The following is a 20,406-nucleotide window of genomic DNA, read 5'->3' as shown; positions in this document are numbered from 1 at the left end:
TGCTCATTGATGGTAGACTTTGTATTAGTCCTCTCTTCATACGGTACATTTTGTTTTCATGTCTCTTTTAATGTGAGTGCTTTTTAAATTAGCACTTTTTTGTTAAAAGTATTTTTTATTAGTGTCTCTTAATTAATATGCTAAAAAAAGGTGTCATGATGATAAAATAATAATATTTATATAAAAAAGTAAATTATTAAAATGATATTCAAAAATTTTTATTATTAACTAAAAAAATCTTAAAAAATGTTAACGATAAATAAATAAATAAAAATTTAAAAATATAATAAAAAATATAATATTAAATATATATTCTAAAAATAGATTTTAAAAATCAAAATTTGATACAAATTTTATAATCATTATTAGAAATTAATTTTTTATTCTTTAAATTTAGTAATTTATGTAAAGTGATTTTTTTAAAAAAATTAATGTGAATCACTATATTTTTTGAAAAATAAAAAATCTAATAATTAAATTTTATTTTAAATTATTTTTATAAATCTTTTAAATATTTATTCAAATATTTAAACAAAAATTTAGATCAAATAGATAAATTATTTTTTAAATATGAATTTTTTGTTATTTACAAAAATATAATATTTATTAATTATTTTTTATCGTATTTTTAAATTATTTAAAAATTATTTTGTCGATAATATATTTTAAAAAATAAAAAAACCTGAATTTTTGGATTCTAAATTAATAATTAACACACCTAAATAATTTTAAAAGAGTTGTATTTTGATGTTAAAATGGCTTAAAAAGTTAGTGAATAACGCACAAAAATTGGTACACTGCCACGTCGCAAAACTTAGGCAACACGCTGCTGCTTCAAAGTTCAAAGCTCAAACAGTTGGGACACGACGCCTTTACAAGCCTACACTACAGCACCATCACTCCACACTCCACACACACTCGTATCTCGCCTTTTCCTCTCCTCATTCTCCTTCTCCACCCGCAATGCCGCCGGAGAACAAACTAGCGTTGGTGCCTCAGCCGAGCTACACCACCGAGTTCAGATCGTTCAACGACGATGCGTGGTACTCAGTGGCCATCTCTTTGGAATCCCAAATGCAGCTCAGAATAAAATACTCCAATTTTTCCGATGATCACGACGATGTATTTGAAGCCTCTCAGTTCGAGACGCAACAGAAGCTGGATCTATTCATAGAGCGGTTCAGGCCCCTCTCAAGGCAGCTCCAGGATTACGAATGTCATCAGCTCCGTCAAGGCGTCAGGGTTTGCGCCTGCCACCGCTTCAGCAACGACGACGTTCGCTTCTACGACGCTGAGGTTGATTCGGTTAGTTTCCTGGGTTTTTCTCTGCATCACATTGTGTTCGAAATTCAAATGAAGTAAAAACAGAGTGAGTTTCTTTGTTAATACATTCAAACATGTGCACCGAGAAGAAATGTAGAGGAACTCAGGGAAGTAAAAATTGGGGGAAATGTGCATTGTTCTTGTGAATCATATGTATTGCTTAAAGCCATAATTTTACATTCTTGATTGAATTACTTCTTCTATTTATCATGCTTTCATAGGTACAACAAAATGAGCATTCTTTTGAAGCCGGAGAGGAATTGTGCTCTTGCAGATTTGTACTATCGTGGTTGCATGGGCCAAATGATGGAAAATTAACCCATACAACCATTGATAGTATTTGTTTGGTTCAGCCTGTGGTAGAGCTGGATCCTGTACTTACTTCATTTCTAGTGGCTAGGGAGACAGCAGAATGTCTTCTGGCTCGTCCAATCTCCATGGCAAAGGAAGTTTTTGGACGTGAAATTGTTGTATCCTGCAAGGAACGCCCAACTACTGTTCCTAGGCTGGGTTATTTTGAACGAAATAAGAAGGTATGACCATGCTAAAGTAAATTATAATAGCAGTTCAAATTCCAGTTCTTAGATGCCTTTTCAGAGCGTGTGACATTGTGCATTCCCCTCAGGAAAAACGACGCGCCAAGCGGTCTGTTGTGAAATCTGACACCTCTGAAGGTAACGTTTATGTGCAATAGAGTAGAAAAACAATGTGCCACTCATGTCATTCGCTAATTTTTGTTTAATGTATGTGGTTGTCTTAACTTCAACCTTTATGATAATGTTAATTGATAAAATTAAACACCTGGGGTGTTCTGGATCACTTTATTTGATTAAGTCTGAAATAGTCAATAAAAAAATGAATTGAATAGGAATTGGTTAGATTGACACTCGAGATGGATAATTAAAATTTTTCTTAAAGATGCTGTTATGTTGGCAGATAGTAAGATGAAACTCTATTTTGTGATATTTGGTTTCGATACATTTTTTTAATGTTATTATAAAGTTGTATAGTTGTATATTAATCACTTGAGACTAGCAAATAGATAACTAAACTGTTTTGATATCCAAAATGTGATAGTTTTGTTCTGCTAGCCCAGATATAGCCAAGGTGAAATGAAGCATAAGCGATATAGTTATTCCAAATAGATATATATTTCCTGGTTTGCTAGTTTGGTGAAAGATGGCTCGAGATTGATAATGTTCACACTCATTTTAATCTTTAAATTTTGATATATTTTGACAGAGCAATTTCCTGTGGTACAGATTCTAAGTTAGGATTTGATGTGTGTGAACATGGATTCATGGAATGTTTTGTTTCTATATGCGTGCGGATATTTGTCCACCATGTTGGGCTATAGTTAGCATTGACTCAATAAGGAAATAGGATTTGGTACGGCTTCTTTAGATCCAGTGGAAAAGGGATAATAATGCATGTAGGGGCAGAGCTAGGTTGAATTTTAGGAAGGGGCCAAAAATTATTTCGCAATAAAAAAGAGATTAAAATAAAAAATTTAGGGGGCTAACTTGAAAATTACATATTATCTATAAAAAGATATTGAAGATTATTATGTGGCAGGAAAATTTGGATCTTATGTTATTATGTGGATGTAAAGAATGAGGTGTAATCTTGTACAAAAGGATGGCTATGATAACTTTTTTGAAAGTACCACTAGATCATTTTGATAATAACCAAGTAAAATTCTAGCTAGCGTAGGCGGTTATTTCGATTATAAGGAGTTTAAGAATTTAGTAAAGGTTGAATCGGAGTTTTTCAAGTATGTACTTGCATTTTTTATAAGCATTTTTAAAAGTTTCTTTGGTCACGTTTGGTTCTAAGAATAGGACAAGACAAGACATTGAGAATAAGATATAAAGAATAGAAACACAAAAGTTAGTGTTCCTGTATTTTGTTTTGTGATAAACTAGAACAAATTATGAAGTCTAATTTATTTTCATTCAAAAAATTTGGAAAGAAGAATATGATAATAAAAAACTAACAAGAATAATGAAAGAAGTTGTGTCTCTTATTATTGTCTCCGTGTCCTTCTTCTCAGGATGGATACAAAATACACTAATTCAGTGTCTCTTGACAGAATGTCTCTATCTATGTCTCATTTGCCAAACATGATTTTGTGTCTCTGTGTCCCTGTCTTAGTGTCCCGTGCCTATAAACAAGCGCAGTGCCTATAAACAAGCGCAGTCTGTGTGTCAATCATCAGATCTTGACATTCTTCTACCACATATTGCATTATATTGGCCTTACACTCCCTACATCAATGTTACTTTACTCTGAATTTTTTACTTCTAATTCTAAAAGCTAAATTGGATTTTGAGTTGTTGGTGTTGATTGATACATATTTGGAATGCTTCTTAAATGTTTATAAATTCTTGTTTTACTATAGTAACAATTGCATGAAGAGTTGAGCTCATTGGTGTTCCTTATATTACACATATTCTTATGAACAAGGATACTCCAAATTGACTATGCTTCTTGATGAATGAGCTGATTCACTTTTCTATATTATAGAAGGAAAAATTCAATGGATTCACGATTTATACAAAAGGATTTAGTGCTTGTTTGGGCACCATTATTTTGATAAAAAAAGATATTTTTTCAATGAAAAAAGATCTTTTTTTATTTTTTAGTGTGTTTGGCAAATTTCTAGTAGTAAAAGTAAAAGCACTAGAAAAATCAAGAAAACATCTTTTTTGAGAAGCTGTTTAGGGCTTGTTTGGGCGAGCTTCTAGAAAAAGATCTTTTTTTGAGTTATCTATTTTTAAAAGATCTTATAAAAAAGTAGAAGTAATTTTATGTTTTGGTATCTCATGCAAAAAGATCTTTTTATCTATCAATTATGTTTGGGTATAATAATATAAAAGTACTTTTTTGTTTATTTATTACATGAAAAACATCTTTTTTTTAGGGAAAAAAATCTTTTAAAAAAAAGATGTAAATTACAGCTTCTCAAAAAAAAAATGTTTTTTTTTTTATTTTTTCTAATGATTTTACTTTTACTACTAGAAATTTGCCAAACACACTAAAAAATGAAAAAAGATTGAAAAAAGATCTTTTTTTATCAAAATAATGGCATCCAAACAAGCATTAATTTACATCTTTTTTTGAAAAGATGTTTTTCCTTAAAAAAAGATGTTTTTCATGTAGTTAAAAAAAAGTACTTTTATATTGTTATACCCAAACATAATTGATAAATAAAAAGATCTTTTTGCATGAGATACCCAAACATAAAATTACTTTTACTTTTTTATAAGATCTTTTAAAAAAAAAAAACTCAAAAAAAGATATTTTCATAGAAGCTCACCTAAACAGACCCTTAAGATGTTTACTTCTGATTCACTTTTCTATATTATACGTTGGATTCGAGGGTTATTATGTGTATATCTGGCACTTGGAAGAATTGAAAGACTAAATGACATTGTTACCTGATGGGTTCACTTGCACATTTAGGAAACTAAATCATAAGATGTGCTTTATTTCTTTTAAGGAATTCCTTGATTATCACAAATGTATCATAATGTTTGAGATGCTCTAGAAGATAAATGTGCACTAAGCTTTCAAAATCATGGTTTGGAAAACAACTATGTTATGTGTACACAAAAAATTAGTTGTCAAATCAGTCATTCGTATATCGTACATGTTAGAATACAAAATACACATTTAAAATAAGTCAAACAACACATGTATTTATATACAAATTCATAATAGGTTGATTTTTCATGTGCCCATAGTATTTTTGTTTGGGAGATGCATGAAGTTGGCATAAGTATGAAATTTTTTATTTATGTTTAAATTTTGATCTTTCTTTCATTCTATATATTTTTTCCTTTTTTTTTATTATTGTGTTCTATGTTACTAATCTTCCAGCATTTCCTTGGTTTTCGCTTTCCCTTTTTCATATTTTGGCTTACAGTCCGACGCCGACGCCAACGAATGGGAGAGAGCGATCTAGAAGGGTTGAAAAACCAGTGTGCAATATTGATTGGCAATGTTGAGAAGGAGTTGGGTCCATTAGCTGTTGCCAACTTCCTACATACACACATTGAAATGTCGCCTCGGGTTTTCATTTTTCCAAGTTGTTCATCAGAAATATATACCAAGGCTGCCATTGTTCTAGATACTGAAAAAGATTTTCAGAAGCTATGTGAATTTTTAGATAATCACAACCACATCATAACATCTGTAACTGGCAGGTAACTTTATTATTATTATTATTATTATTATTATTATTATGTTCAGAAAAGGAAATTTACTTTAATTCAAACACAATATTTAGTCTTTTTACATTTGATAATATCAAATATTATTTGTGTATTATTAGCCAATTGAATTATTAGCTTGGTGACACTACAAAAGAGAGGAACTTGTGTTCAAATATCTATAGGTGAGGTTGACCGCATAGATCAAACAACGCAATTGCATCTTATTATGTATCATATTTGTAGTAAGTTCATTTATGCTCAAGTTTCTCTTGATCACCTTGTTCAGAATCATTTTGGGTTTTCTTTTTCCCCTGACCATTAGTCTACCATCCATCTAATCAATCTTTTCGAGTACTCCACTGGTCTTTCTCCATATATTCAAATCTCTTAAGATGGGATTCTAGCATTTTTTCCACAATAGATGCTATTGCAACTCTCTCTTGTCCCCATTTCTTATTTTGTCCAATAGCGTCTCATCCATCTAAATATTTTCATCTTAGTCACATTAAAGCTTATGTTAGTCTTAAGGGTACCTTTTATTGCTTATGTCTTGAATTTCACTATTTGCCATGTCTTCTTGACTGTCATTTTCCAGGCCGTGGGTGATTATGGAAAAGTTAGTGGGGCTGAAAAAAATTAAAGCGTCACTAGGAACATTGTTGCCTGAATCTAAGGTAGGCGAATTTCTTATCCGTTTTCTGGCAGTAGCCAACAGTGAGAATAATTTTAAGGCTTGTAGTGACATGACAATTGTTCAAGCTAAATAATTGTTTCATGTAAAATTAATGCACGAAGAAATTGTTATAATTTATTGGGTAAAGTACTATATTGGTCTCCAACGTTTAGGCCAGATCCTGTTTTGGTTTTTAACGTTTTAATCATTCTATTTTAGTCTAAAAAATTTTTAACATGGCCTCCATATAGTCCTGCAGTTAACCCTTGCTTCAATAGGTAATGTACATACCTTCAAACGTCGTTCTTCAAAAACCAAAGGCTTTCGCACTGCCTGCCTGAGTGGAATCCACCTACAAACGAGCAGCAGTGTGATCTCTTTCCCTTATATTGTGTTTTTTGTCTCAACACAGGAATGGTTAGATGCACTCTAAATACAAAAGTGTAAACGACCACTTATACTGGGACTCTCCGTTAACTATTGAAGCAAGGGTTAATAATAGGACTATATTGATGCCATTTTAAATTTTTTGGGATTAAAATAGGACGATTAAAACGTTAGGGAATAAAATAGGATCTGACCCAAACGTTGGGGACCAATATAATATAAGTAGATACAATTTCTTTTTACAATATTATCCGGTGAAATTCATCGTTTTGAGATAACTTTTAAATTTGTAAATGTGAATGATAGTTACATTTGTTGATATGATGATATATAAGTGGATATGTATACAATTTTTTATTTGAAGTAATATTTGAAAAAGGTAGTTATTTTTGTTAATATAACAATACTTACGTTAGTTGGTTTCACAGAATCAAAATGGCAGAATGGGCAACCATCTGAAGGTTGTTCCATCAGGGACTCGAGAATTTAAGACTGCCAGTGACCACAGAGATTTGTTTTTGGAATTTACTAATCACCTAAAGCAACTATATAAGAAGCTAGCATCAGAGGAGAGATCGATCTATGGTAGTTTGTGATAATTGTTCATATTTTTATCACCAGTTTTGTATATAATTTTTTGTTGACAGTTGTAGAAATAACTGTCTATTAGATTGTTGACATTTGACACTCCGGATTTTTTTAGTATAGTTAAGCTTGCATGAAATTCTTGAGTAGTTGCAAAATTCTCGAGTAGTTACATAAAAATCTTTTATAATACTATTATTGCAATTAAAAAATAGATTGGACAATCTCTAATTCTAGCCATTACAAACTTATCTATACTAAATTCATACACACAATACTTAAGGGTTCCATTGACTTGGCCTAGTCAATTTCGAATTTGGGTGCACTTGTTGCACATGATGACTACTAAACAAATCAAATTACATTTGAAACACCATTGCCAATAAAACTTAGTAAGGGAGACTTGGAAAGTTCAACAAATAACAATATTGTAGTTATTATTTGTAATGACTAGAAAAAAAAAAGAGTAAATAGCTAATATGGTCCTGTCCATTTCCACAAAGCATAATGTGACTTTTAACAAGGAAAAGGAAAAATACAACCCTTAACGTTATTGTTTTGACACAATGCAAATCCTCCGTTAAAAACTCCACTAAATGCAAACTGTAACCCAAGAAATTAATTTAGCTTTACTTGTAATCTGTGGGGGCTTTTAAAACCCAACAAATTCTATGCAGCAAAATGACCAACCATCATTGTTACCACCGCCTTTCTCATCATCATCATCATAACTTCTACTTCTACTTTTATTATGTCACCATACCTCATCACCATCATTATCTCCTCTACACTAACATCATCAACATTAATATCACCAGATCATTTTTCATCTGATGTTATTTCTTTTTTCTTTTTGAATAAACTTCATATTGCATTTACTGTTTTTTGTATATTTATTTTCGACAATGGTCTTTTTCCACTTAGACCACCACCAATAAAAGAATTTTTTGAAAAATATATTGATTTTAATAGTTTATTTGATGGTCTTTTTATCAGAGGGGGTCACCTTTTCTCGAAATAATAAGATCAGTAGTTGTATTGTCAGCTTTTGTTTTTTTCTCATAGATGAAAATCTAGGATGCACGCATACTGACGCGAACACGAAACACGATACGATACGGGTAGGCTTTGTCGTCCACGATTTCCTATAGGCTTTGTCGTCCACGATTTCCTATGCCCGAAGCTCTGCCGTCCGCGATTCCGGAAGCCTGGAGCTCCACCATCCATGATTTATCGCGCCTCAAGCTCCGCCATCTCTCACCTCCCCGAGCGTCACTGCCTTCATTTGGCCAGTGTCATGGCTGACCCACCATCCGCTCCTCCGAGTTTTATGGTGTTTTTATCCTCTTCTCTAACCCTCTTCTTGGGGGTACCATTTTCTACTTCTATGTTCTCTTTTTTTTTTCTTGTATTTTATGATGCTGGTGATCCTAGTGAGGGTAGTGGAATGGAGTGGTAGAAAGAGAGATGGAATAGGGCAAAAAGAAGAGGTAGAGTGGGAGTGACAGCAACAATGATGATGCAGCGGGTGAGATTGGGTGGTGGATACGGGTGGTGACAGAATAATGAGATGGAAAAAAAGAATGGGGTCGGATGGGTGTGATGGTGTTGATGATGATGACAAAGATAGATTAGTAATTTCATTGAAATTTATCTGTTGACTGGAGGAATAAATTATTGACCAAACGTTTGAGTTACTTTGTCAAACTAAATATATTTTTTGGAGGTCATTTTGTCAAAAACAAATGTTGAGATCCGTTTTGTCAAAATCCGAATGTTTCGGGTGTCAAAATTGTTATTTACTCATAGTTTATACTATTTTTTTTTATTATAATATGTTTTCTTTACATCATATTTTATTAAACTCGAGATATTAACATAAAAAATACTAAAAAGGTAGTAGTAAGGTATGATAGCACAATAAGTTCGGGAGGTAAATGTTATAATGATGAAGATGAAAGGGGTGTTGCCGTGGTGGTAGTAATGATGATAATTGATCTGATAAAATTTGATAGACTTTTAAACAAATGCTTCGCATTGTCTCAAAATAATAACATTATAAATGTATTATTTGTAGTTTTTTTGGTTAAAAAGAATCACGTTCAAGGAAAGAAAAGAAGAAAACGGTTTAATAACTAAATCTTAAAATTATCATTTCAAACCGTATCTTTTTAAATAATGGGCATCTGAGAAATTAGTAGCAGAGAGTATTTCAGTTCCAAATCATGATTAGAATACTTTTATAAAGCTAAATCATTCAAGAAAAGGTAGTAGTAAAATTTTCATAGATGAATTTTAACTCAAAGTTGAAATTCATTGTTATTGATACGAGTTTCAGCTTGTAATATGCTTTTACTTCTCTCTGTATATCATTTTCTTTTCACTTATCTAATCTATATCCGCCTTATTATATTGTGATGTGGTGATTTTCGGATATTTATCGAATTCTCATCACATAATTTTCAAAAATTAATTATGTGAAGACTCAGGATGTTATATAAATTCCTACCAATCCACTAGCAGAACACTCAAATGCACCAACTAAGATGAATAGATGATTCTTAGCCAATCGAAAGGGGTTCCAGTTACACAGGAGCCTCGAACTTCACCAGTTCTCACCGAAGTTCATACTTTATTTGTAATATATTTTTTGTTAGAAATTATAATGTTTTACAATGTGAATCTGATTAGCGAATTGACTTTGTCCATCATGATTGTAAAATGTAGGAAAAAGCAAGATCAAGGCCTCCAAAACTTCATGTTGTTAAAGAAAAAGCGAAAATTCCAGCCTCATCACAACCGGCTACAACTGCAAAGGAACTAGCTAGCTTCATGACTTTTGTGCCAATTCCGAAGCTCAAACGTCCGAGAAAGAAAGATAAAGATGTTTGAGATGTATTAGGTGTCAGGGACTGAATTGTGTGTGTTGTAAAGTGCTAAGAACCTTTTGGCATTATAGATATATTGCTAAGTATTTTGTACAAGCCTGTTTATCTTTTAGTATAGTCTAAATTTAGGTGACTTATGCTTGATATTTTAAAGACTTGCTTAGCTTTTATAGACTTGGTATTATGAAGACTATGTTAGCATGCTTTTATCGACATACAAATGCTTCAGTTTCAATATATATGATAAAACTTAATTTATCTTATGAGTAATTAAGTGTTTATTTTCTTACTTGTTTGCAGTTATAGTCCATTTGAATATCTGTAGGTTGTGTAAAAATTGATTAAAGGAATGTCAAAATGTAGGTTGCATGATTGATAATGGAAAAGAAAAATTCCAAACTCGGTTACTAAATTTTACCAATACTTTTAAAAGGATCTAACAAAATAACAAAATCACCAATACTTTTAAAAATTTCTACTTTTTCATAGAAGATGACATACAAAGTGCCCCACTACTAACATAAGCACTATTACTCCAGCAAACATGAAAATAATCATCTTAAGTACTCTAACTTTAGTTTCTGAACTACCTATTCTCCAACCTAATTTCACTTTTTAATCTTCATAATCATTCTCAACTTCAAACTATGCTTCTGCCTCATCATTTACAACTTTAAAAACTTCATATTCATTATCATCTGCCCAACTAAAATAGTTACAGTGACTGCCTTTCTGCACATGTCAAACGTAAAAGGTGAATCTCACATTAATGGTAAAGGGATTCAAAAAACTATAGTTCATAGTAATTTAAACTCACACGATATCTTGGATAAGGGTGAAATAATTTTCCTAAGTTTTTGGTGTCCCAAATTTTTTAATCATAGTTTTCAACCCACAGATACAGGTTTTGTCCATATACATCCTCCTTCTTCGCTTGGAGAAGCTAGAATCGAAGCTAGTTAGCGATTGCGGCGATAACCCACCACTTCGTCTTCTCCACTAATACTCCACATCATGCCTTCTAAACCTGGATAATGACTTTGCACCATTGTATTACCACTCAACAAAATGGTTTAATATCTTTGTGGATTTTGGGGATTATGCTTTATACAAATGGAGCCAGGGACTTTTTCGACGTAATATAGTGAATATATGTCATCAGTTTCCATCTTGATACACAACTGTCAACACATGTGTCAATTAACGCTCTATGTACAACTGTTGACAAAAACTTAGTCTAAAAATGGAAGAACAAACAAAATTAATATTTAATATTTAAGGAACTAATTTGATTGAAAAAATTATTTGGAGACAAAATGCCGATCGACAGTAACTAATTTGTTCATTAATCCATAAAAATAAAGACTAAACAAAGAACACGCGAGTAATGCTCTCTAAATTCCCATTTGACGGCTAAATTGAAATTCCCAATTTTTCCAACAATAAAAAATGAAACAAACAAAAAGACAACGATAAGTATCCAAACATACATGTTTATTTTGGAATCTAAATAGGGTTTGGTTTAATGGGGGGTATATGCTTAACGCTTAAGCGAATCACGATTAAATGGCTCAAACTCAAACGAGTACAAGCTTAATACCAAAAAATTAGATGTTATGTAGGGTACAGCAATAATTTAAATTGTTAGATAAACCGCGATAATCTTTAAATATTTTCAGGCACTCTCCCAAAAAGAATTGCACAAGTCAATGAATGGCAACAGTGCAACAGCTAAAACAGGACCAAAACAGAAACCTAGTTAAACCTATTCTATTAAACTCTTTTAACCAGAAATGTTAAAAACTAATGTTCAGATTTCGGCGGAGACGAACCAGCCTTGGAATTCACCTTTCTCAGAAGATTCTTTAATTCACTATCCAGTTTGGCTCTCATCTGGGGAGGAAGATTATTCCCTGAATTCTCCAGCATTGATGTCATCATCTGCAAGTTCTGCCTAATAATGTTAAGTGGAGGATGTGCCTCACCAGGCGTTGGTGTGGACCCGATAGGCCACTTAGGGGTCCTCATTTGCATTGTCGACCCAGTTGGCCGAGTAGGGGTCATCAATTGCATCGTTGCCCCAGTTGGCCGAGTAGGGGTCATCAATTGCATCGTTGACCCAGTCGGCTGAGTAGTGGTCATCAATTGCGCTATGCATCCATTTGGTCGAGGAGAGTTCATAAATTGCACTGGGGACCCAATTGGCTGTGTAGAGGTCATCAATTTTGCCGGGGTCATCAATTGCCCTGTGCACCCATTAGGCCGAGTAGGGGTCATCTTTTGTGCCTTGGAGCTAGTAGGCAGAGGAGAGGTCATTGGTTGCAACACAGACCCAAGTGGCCAAGCGGAGGTTATCAATTGAGTCGGTGGTGGAGAGGCTGCAGCAAGGTGGTGGAGCTTGCAGTCTACAAGAGCTGCACCAAATGGGTTGTTCTGCTGTAAACTATGGAAAGCTTCTCCGGCATCTGCATTTTTGACAAAAACAATTTGGGCACTAGCAGTGTCCTTAAACAACTTCGTGTCAGATGCCTTCAGGGGCCCAAACCGGAAAAACGCTGCCATTAAATCTTCTTTTGATGGAACATAATCCCCTGGTGCAAATCGTAGAAGAAGACAATTTCCACCTGCTTCGCCGTTGTCCTCTGTTCTACCAGAACTAGTTTTAGTTCTCGTACATGTAGATAAAATTCTTGACCGCTCTGATTTCCATTCAGATGAAGGTATGCTGACATTGTCAAATTCTGTTAAGATTGAATTGGATTCAGAGACAGTACCATTCAAATCAGGTATCTCTGCAGCAAGTTTAGTACTAGGGCACCCTTCTGCTACTTTCTCTGTTCTATCTTTGATTCCTGTTTCATTAACCATGACAGTACCCACCTCTGGTGTAACATGTTCGTTCATTGGATTTCTTTCTGATACTTTATCCATTCTGCATTTAGACCCCGTTTCATTAACCATGACATTACCGACAACCAGTTTAGCAGGACTCTTGCACATGCCATTATAAGTATTATTTCCATCAAATCCTTCTCGAGCTACATTTAAATCTGGATTTAGACGCATTAAAACCAGGGCTTCTTTATTTTCACCATTATTCTGACAAATACCACTGGGTATGGATGGAGATTCTAGTTGCAGATCTATTATTAGTGAACTGCATTTGGTGCTTTGCGTATTAACTGAAGCAGCTTGAGCACTTTGATGCCCTTGTGCAGCTTCGTCCTTATTTTTCATTTCTGTCCCAGCATTTTCAGATGCAAGGCAAGTTAGACTTTGGGGAGCTTCAGGAACTGAGATGTATCCGCCAATGCTCTCATTTGAAGACTTCTCCAAATTTTCCAGCTGAATTAATGATACTTCTTCCACCTTTCTTTGTTTCAGTTTTCTCACAGGCTTCTTAGTGTCGACTGTAGAAGAACAGCTTATATTCACATCCGACAGCCCAGAAAGAGATTTCATCTTAGGCCTTAATTTATTCTCCAATTTATCATACTTTCTTTTTCTCTTCTCATTTTTTTTATTGTGTACATCACTGCCCACAGTTTTCTCAGTATTTCCTCCATTTACATTAACCAAAGAACTAGCAAGTTCAGCCTCGTCATGAAATTCTGATATTCTATATCTGTAGAAGAATGACTCAAATAAATCAAAACGTTTATCCTTCATGGGAAACATACAATCAACAGCCTTAGAATAAAGTCCCGAAAGTAACTCCTTTGAAGATGCATTTATGAATTCTGAACTACTGAGTATAGCACTAGGGCTGACAAATTTTCTGTACCAGATCTTTCGGAACCTCTTGCTAACCAAGTTAGCATACGAAGAAGATCCCTTAGCAAGCTTAGTAGCTATGTTTTTATTCTTAGCTTTGCGAGTAGGACGCGGAGTCCTCAAATCTTCTGGTTCTTCCGGCAAACATCCTTTTTTCAGTGCCATGTCTGTGTATGGATAAGATAAATACTTACTCTTCTTCCGATCTCGGGAATCAGAGCCTACAATAATAAGAGAAAAATGTAAAAACTTCCTAACCCATTCAATAATCCATGTATGTGGATTTTAAAACGTAGATTAACAATTCAACATCAAAATTCTTTGGTGCATGTATGCCAAATAGGAATCATAACATATAAAATGTTCAATTTTGAAACATCATTTACAAAATAACTTTTTTGTATTTTAAGCATACAACTAGAACTGGAAATATTCACAACCACTGTAATTTAATCAGAGGAAATAAATGTGATTTTGTAATTTATATAGAAAATATCTTACAGCTTTCGATCTTCTCCGAAGCTTTTCCATTCATGCTAGTGTTTTCAGTGAGTTTTTTCTCATCACCAGAATTAGTGTTCACTCTTTCTGCTGCCCGATCCACTTCCATTCCTGCCTTTAATACGTCATTCTACGGAATGTACACAATGAAAGTCACAGCCAAGATTGGTAAACTTCTTAAATGAAGAAAACAAGAAAACAAAAAACAGTTAAGCCATACACGCCGACACTATAGAAGGAAGAAAATTACACATGAAACTCTTATATTATAAGACGATAACAGCTAAAAACAGCTTATCAATTAAAAAACCACATTCAATATAAAGTTGATAAAATATGAAATTTACTTTGCTAAGATTGAAAATATGACTCAATTCCTTGCATGTTGGAATGAAGTCAATGATTTATTATAACTGGACCTTTGCATATTCAGCCCTAAACTACAAACGAGAAGAATGCGGAGGAAAAGACAATGTACCCCCAGAATCCCCAAAAAAAAAATCTATAGTAAAATCTGTTAAAAAGTCAAGAACATTTTTATGCCCTAATATGAATCCTTGTAAACTACATAACCTTAGCAACGTAAAGTTGTAAAAACTTGTAATTGGTAGGTTCTTCATGCACTGCCTAAATTCTCTAAGATGGATGTTAAATCGCGAATCAAATTACATAACAAGTGTGGTGAGAAGGTTTGGTTCAGCGTACCAGAAAACATAGTGGAACTGCGTCGGGAGAGTATCGGAGAGGGAGGGAATGGTTTCAGGAGGAAGAGAGTGCGGGGAGGCGAAATGCTGGGTCCGATCGAAAGGAGAGGGAAATCGCTGCGACCTGGGAGTGAGTGGTCTTCTCTTTCTCTGGAGTTAGGGTGAGTTCTGCTTCTGTGTGAGCGCAGTTTTCTTTTTGTTTTGTTTTGTCTGGATTTTTTGGTAAATTACTAAATTATTATAAAGTGCAAACCTCCTCACAAATCTTTAATCGAATGAATTATATTTTTTAAAACAGACTTGACAATGATCGTGCGTATTCTGAAATTTTTAAAAATCTATTATATCTCGAATTTTTTTACGTTAACAGCATAATTGACGTGTTATATTTTTTAAAGTATTTTTTATTTTATTTTATTTTATTTATTTGAATTATTATTTATTCATTTAATTTGATTGAAATAAATATTAAATTATTTAATATTTTATTTGACTACATTAAATAATTATTTAATTTGACTAAAATAAATAAATTAATTTTATTTTAATTTATATTAGTTTTTTGTCTTATATATTTTGATTAATAATTTTAAAAATATTATAATTAATTATTTATTTGATTTAATTAAAATAAATATTAAATTATTTAATATTTTATTTTATCACGTTAATTATAACTAATCAATTATATTAATTACTTGATTTGACTGAAATAAATGAATTAATTTTGTTTTAATTTGCATTCATTTTTTCTTCTTATATATTTTGATTAATAATTTTTTAAAGTGTCACAAATTTTATATGGCATATTTAAAAAATATTTTTTATTGTCAAATAATTATAATTAATTTATTATATCAATTATTTAATTTAGTTAATTCAAATATTTGATTCAATTTAGTGTTCGTTAATATTTGGGTCGTTGTTTACTAAAAATTCCTATTCATTTTCTTTCTTGATCTTAAATATTTTTATTTTAAATTTTAGATTTTTATTCATTATTTATACTTTTTTATTTTACTACAAGTGTATTTATCCGTGTCATATACGTGATAAGATTGAAATTATAATTTTTAATTATTTTTTTAAATTACTTTGAATTATAATAATTTGATTAATAAAAAAAATATATTATGCATTGTTTGTTGTTATTTTGTTTTTAATTTGCTGAATTGTTGCTCTGTTTTTTTGTTTTTAATTTGCTGAATGGAAAAGTCTAGGGCCAGCAATTTTATTGCATTTTGGTCCGCATGTAACTAGCAGAGAAAGATGAGCCATTGGATAAAATTTCACACCAATCTCACACCATTAAATCATCATTGATGGCTAGTTAATGGCTACCAATCACAAATATTGCTGCCCCTAGCATTGCTCTTGCTGAATTGTTGCTTTGTGCTTTTGTCATATGAAGATCTAGATGCCAACTTTGAGATCACCTCTTAGATTTAATTTACTGATTGTGTTATCGTTCGTTTGTTCTTGTTTATTTAAATTGAAAAAGTATTTTGTACACTAATTTATTATCACTTTTTATATCATTAGTTATATTTAAGAATTGATTTTTTATTACTATTATTATTATTATTATTATTATTATTATTATTGTTGTTGTTGTTGTTGTGAAGACATGCGTTGTAACTTTTGATTTTAATTTTATTTGTATAATTTTATATATTTTTTAATTATGATCAGATCAACCGAATAAATTAGTGATCCATCGGTTGAATTAGTGACTCGGTCATATGATTGGGTTGATTATCGGTTCGATTTTGATGATCAAATGATTTTTTATTGTTGTTGATTATAATTTGTTGATTTTTGTCATATTATTCAAGTTTTATTGATACATTGTAATATATGTAGTGTAATATATGTAGGTTTGGTGGTTGATTGATGTTTTTTTTTTTTGTTCTGATGATTACTGTTTAAGGTTGATTTGTTGCTGTTTTTATCAATGTTATGAAAACCGGATTGGACCAGTCAGTTCGACCGATTCAACCGCAAACCAAAATCATAAATAATTTAGTTTGATATCTAAAACTGAAAATTATAAAACCGGATGTGAACTGTTAAATTGGACAGAAACCGGCCGGTCGACCGAAATTGGAACCGGTCGGTTTGGATAAAACGACGCAATTTCGCGCTTAAGGGGCAGAAACAAAACACGCTTCTCCATCTCCTTCCTTATTCCTTCGAGCGGAACACGCCCTGCCTCAACCCGGGAAAAACCCTAGCCGCCACCACCGCCGCAGGGAGGAGTCGTGTTTGCTGCCGTCCGTCGCAGTCAGGGCTTGTCTCCTCGAGTCTTCGTGCGTCACTGTCAGGGGAGTTCTCCAAGTCTTCGATCTGTTCGCAGTCACCAGTCGCAGGCGCACCGCTTCTTCCTCCAGCTCGGCGGTCGTCGTGTTATCGCCGTTGTTTGTCGCCATCTGTCGCAGTCAGGGGTTTGTCTCCTCGAGTCTTCATGCGTCGCAGTCAGGGGACTTCTCCAAGTCCTTCCCAACAGTGACCTTCATCACAGTAACATGTTCATCTGAAATGTTTATTTTATGGTTTTAAATGGCAAAGTGATGCGAAAAGTGGGTGTGGAGGTTGTGGGGTTGGGAGCCCTAAAGTTCACTGGATTCCTTAGAGAACAATGTAACAGAATAACATGAGTTTTGAATCAATGTACACTGTTCGAATGCTGAAACAGGTACTAAACTAATAAAACCATTCCTTTTTGTTTTTGCTTGAATTTTAGAAGAAAGAGCAATGTAATGTATTCCTTTTTATGATTCCATAAGACCAAGGTTAAATTAACAATTCAGGGGGAGTTGAGTTTTGTTTATGAGTAATTAAATGCACGAAACAGGAATAGAATTGCTAATTTCTTTTGTGACTTTCATTGTTCTTTTCCCCTTGTTGTGCTGCTGTTGTTGTTATGCTGCTGTTTTGTAATGGTTGTTGCTGAATACTAAAAATAGAAATCAAATCAAATGCTGGTTGTCGCTGAATGAGTAGGGTAGCTACCTGCCAATGCCATATATAAATAAACTGATGAATGATGATGATGGTAGTGGAAGGAGAGTCAAAGTGTATAGGTAGTTGGCTTTATATGTGCTTGATTGCAAGACAATTATCTGAAGCTTTCTATTGATTGCTTTTAAATATAGGTCACTTGTTGCCAACTTAGCAGCTGCTAATTGCTACAAGTCTGAGCATTTGAAAAGACCATAAAATTGGGCAGTAGGTACTCAGTTTATTTGTTTGGACCCCTTTATATCTCTATATCTGAATAGTCCTGATGACTGACATTTGTTATTGTTCATGTTTTGTGTATAAACAGTTGAAAAAGCCAAGTATTACTACATTGCTGGCTTTTTCCTAACTGTATCTCCAAATTTCATTCAATTAGTTGCTGAACATGCTGCTGCAAATAACAAGGTATGATACGGATAGAATGTGGTATTTCCTTTTGATTAATGATATAAGCATCTGAATGTTGTGCTTAAAACTTCTAATTCAAAAATTTCACTTGCCATAGCATGAATTGTAATTAACACCATATCTAAGGACCACCAAATAGATGAGTGAGATTTTATATTGGGAGGATTCTTTTGCGCACTAGTTAGGAGAATTTATCATTGACCATTCTTTTTACTTCCATTTTTTTGTTGTTGTATGCAGGTCACTATGAACCTTTCAGCCCCCTTAATTTGGAAACAACACTAGATCTTGTTTATGGCTTGCTCAGCAAGAATAATCTGTTGCTAAGAGAGTTTGATCTCTTACAACAGATGAACGCAACGCTGTCTACGATTAAACCGAAAAGGTCATCTTGCAAGGTTCAGGTTCATGTTCAGTTAGCATAATACCACAGAATGATCAACATTTTCTCACGGAACTAGCTCAACATTCTTTTGAAATTGATAATCCTTGGTCTCCTGACATTTCTAAATTAGAATCTGAGGTGTTAAGTAATCCTATTAACCCTCAAAGTCAAAATTTAATATTTAGATATTTCTTTTTACTATTTAACTTTTGAGTTTGTATTTTGATAAGATCGTATGAATTTGGTTGATGATTTTTTGTATAGTGTTCTAAATTTGGAAGATATTTTAAGATGTTTATTTATAATTTATTTATTGTTTTATTTTAAAACGGTTTTTTCAGTTGAACCACCAGTTGAACCGGTTAGACCAATAAATTAGTAAACCAGTGACTAGAGCAGTTTGATGACCGGTTCGGTTTTTAGAACCTTGGTTTTTATATCATTATGGTGAGTTGAGATGCTGTTTTTATATTGTTGGTGCTGTTTTTATATTGTTATGTGAATTTATATTGTTGAATAGTGAATAAGTTCTGTGAATTGAGCTGCTGTTTTATTTATATTGTTTTGGATAGTGGATAGATTTTGGAAATGTTCTGCCCATGTTTATTCTGTTGCATAATCTTTGATGGCTTGGTTTTGTTTGCAGGGGTTTAAACTAGGAGTATTTGGCACTTCTCAGGTTGTAAGCTTTAAGTCTAAATTGTTAAACTTTTGAAACTTTATTGCTTTCTTCTAGGTATTCCTTGTATTATTCTAATAATTGGTTCTGGCATGTGATGTGTATCTTTTTCGTAAAGAAAAATAAAAAATTAAAGTCACACCAAAGATAAAGAAAAAGAAGGAACGAAAAAAGATTAAAAAGAATCACTTTTTTTGTTTGATATTAAAAACTATCATTTTTTTTAAATAGACTAAGAAATTGACTAACGACATTGGATGTGTTTGGTTTTGCGTTAGAAGGAAGAGAAGCACGTTTGAGTAACGTGATTTTAGGTTCTTAACGTGCCTTTATAAGAAGCTTAGAAATTGTAGCTTCTGCGTTTAGATAATCACGTTAGGATTGGATTTATTTTGTTTATCAATTTTACCCTTAACTTCTTTGCTTGTAGTCCTTTTAGTATTCAAATATTTTAAATATATAATTATATTTTTTTATTAAATTTTTACTTTTGATTTTGTATAAAAAAAATATTTTTGTTTGGCTTTGTTAAAATTTGTAAGTGTAATTCTTGTATATTAATTTATTATTATAATTTTGTTATAATATAAATTATTGATCTCATTAAAAAGAACAAAATAAATAAAAAATTAATTATAACTAAGAATAAATTTATAGTTTAAAATAGTATTAAATAAAAGAGTACTGAGAGTATTAAAAAAATTATAAGTAATATAATTTAATAAAGTATATTTTGATATATATTTTTCATATATTATTTTTGCTTTTGATATAAAAATATATTGTCAATTTTAATATATTATTTTTATTTTAGTAAGTAAATATTAATTTTATTATAAAATTAATTAATAATATTTATTT

The 20,406-nt window shown here is 32.4% G+C and overlaps 2 protein-coding genes and 2 long non-coding RNA genes across 7 annotated transcripts; 3 read left to right on the top strand and 1 right to left on the bottom strand.

Annotated features, from left to right (window-relative positions):
- Positions 1–796: 796 nt before the first annotated feature.
- On the top strand, positions 797–7,324 carry LOC112709658 (uncharacterized). Of its 2 annotated transcripts, XR_011865214.1 has the most exons (7): positions 797–1,305; positions 1,545–1,856; positions 1,949–1,997; positions 5,252–5,531; positions 5,660–5,722; positions 6,136–6,214; positions 7,029–7,324. XR_011865214.1 is itself a non-coding variant. In XM_025761539.3 (6 exons), exons 1-6 carry the CDS (start codon positions 964–966, stop codon positions 7,194–7,196), a joined length of 1,230 nt encoding a protein of 409 aa, XP_025617324.1. In that variant the 5' UTR covers positions 832–963; the 3' UTR covers positions 7,197–7,324. The 2 variants fall into 2 exon arrangements, 1 of the variants encoding a protein (XP_025617324.1); XM_025761539.3 differs by lacking the exon at positions 5,660–5,722 and having other exon boundaries at positions 832–1,305.
- Positions 7,325–8,207: 883 nt separating this feature from the next.
- LOC140175254 (uncharacterized) lies at positions 8,208–10,336 on the top strand. Its single transcript, XR_011865215.1, has 2 exons — positions 8,208–8,554; positions 9,913–10,336. It is a non-coding gene; the product is annotated as an uncharacterized lncRNA (long non-coding RNA).
- Positions 10,337–11,732: 1,396 nt separating this feature from the next.
- Positions 11,733–15,311, bottom strand: LOC112709657 (uncharacterized). 2 transcript variants are annotated; one of them, XM_025761536.3, is made up of 3 exons: positions 15,054–15,311; positions 14,349–14,478; positions 11,733–14,068 (listed from the first exon to the last, which is right to left on the bottom strand). In XM_025761536.3, exons 2-3 carry the CDS (start codon positions 14,455–14,457, stop codon positions 11,877–11,879), a joined length of 2,301 nt encoding a protein of 766 aa, XP_025617321.1. In that variant the 5' UTR covers positions 14,458–14,478; positions 15,054–15,311; the 3' UTR covers positions 11,733–11,876. The 2 variants fall into 2 exon arrangements, with proteins under 2 accessions (XP_025617321.1, XP_025617323.1); XM_025761538.3 differs by having other exon boundaries at positions 14,349–14,521; positions 15,054–15,264.
- A 1,889-nt stretch (positions 15,312–17,200) lies between these two features.
- Positions 17,201–19,638, top strand: LOC112709656 (uncharacterized). Of its 2 annotated transcripts, XR_011865213.1 has the most exons (6): positions 17,201–17,747; positions 18,208–18,284; positions 18,381–18,478; positions 18,722–18,879; positions 19,208–19,313; positions 19,513–19,638. It is a non-coding gene; the product is annotated as an uncharacterized lncRNA (long non-coding RNA). The 2 variants fall into 2 exon arrangements; XR_003156516.3 differs by lacking the exons at positions 19,208–19,313; positions 19,513–19,638 and having other exon boundaries at positions 18,722–19,187.
- Positions 19,639–20,406: the final 768 nt, after the last annotated feature.

The sequence above is a fragment of the Arachis hypogaea genome, chromosome 9, assembly GCF_003086295.3.
Source record: "Arachis hypogaea cultivar Tifrunner chromosome 9, arahy.Tifrunner.gnm2.J5K5, whole genome shotgun sequence".
NCBI classification, from domain to species: Eukaryota; Viridiplantae; Streptophyta; class Magnoliopsida; order Fabales; family Fabaceae; genus Arachis; species Arachis hypogaea.
This window is presented reverse-complemented; position numbering and strand designations above follow the sequence as displayed.

Coding starts and splice junctions, on each gene's coding strand:
- LOC112709658 (XM_025761539.3), top strand. CDS start 964: ATGCCGCCGGAGAACAAACTAGCGTTGGTGCCTCAGCCGAGCTACACC. Junction 1,857..1,948: donor ATTTTGAACGAAATAAGAAG/GTATGACCATGC, acceptor CATTCCCCTCAG/GAAAAACGACGCGCCAAGCG. Junction 6,215..7,028: donor CATTGTTGCCTGAATCTAAG/GTAGGCGAATTT, acceptor TTGGTTTCACAG/AATCAAAATGGCAGAATGGG.
- LOC112709657 (XM_025761536.3), bottom strand. CDS start 14,457: ATGGAAGTGGATCGGGCAGCAGAAAGAGTGAACACTAATTCTGGTGAT. Junction 14,069..14,348: donor TTCGGAGAAGATCGAAAGCT/GTAAGATATTTT, acceptor TTATTATTGTAG/GCTCTGATTCCCGAGATCGG.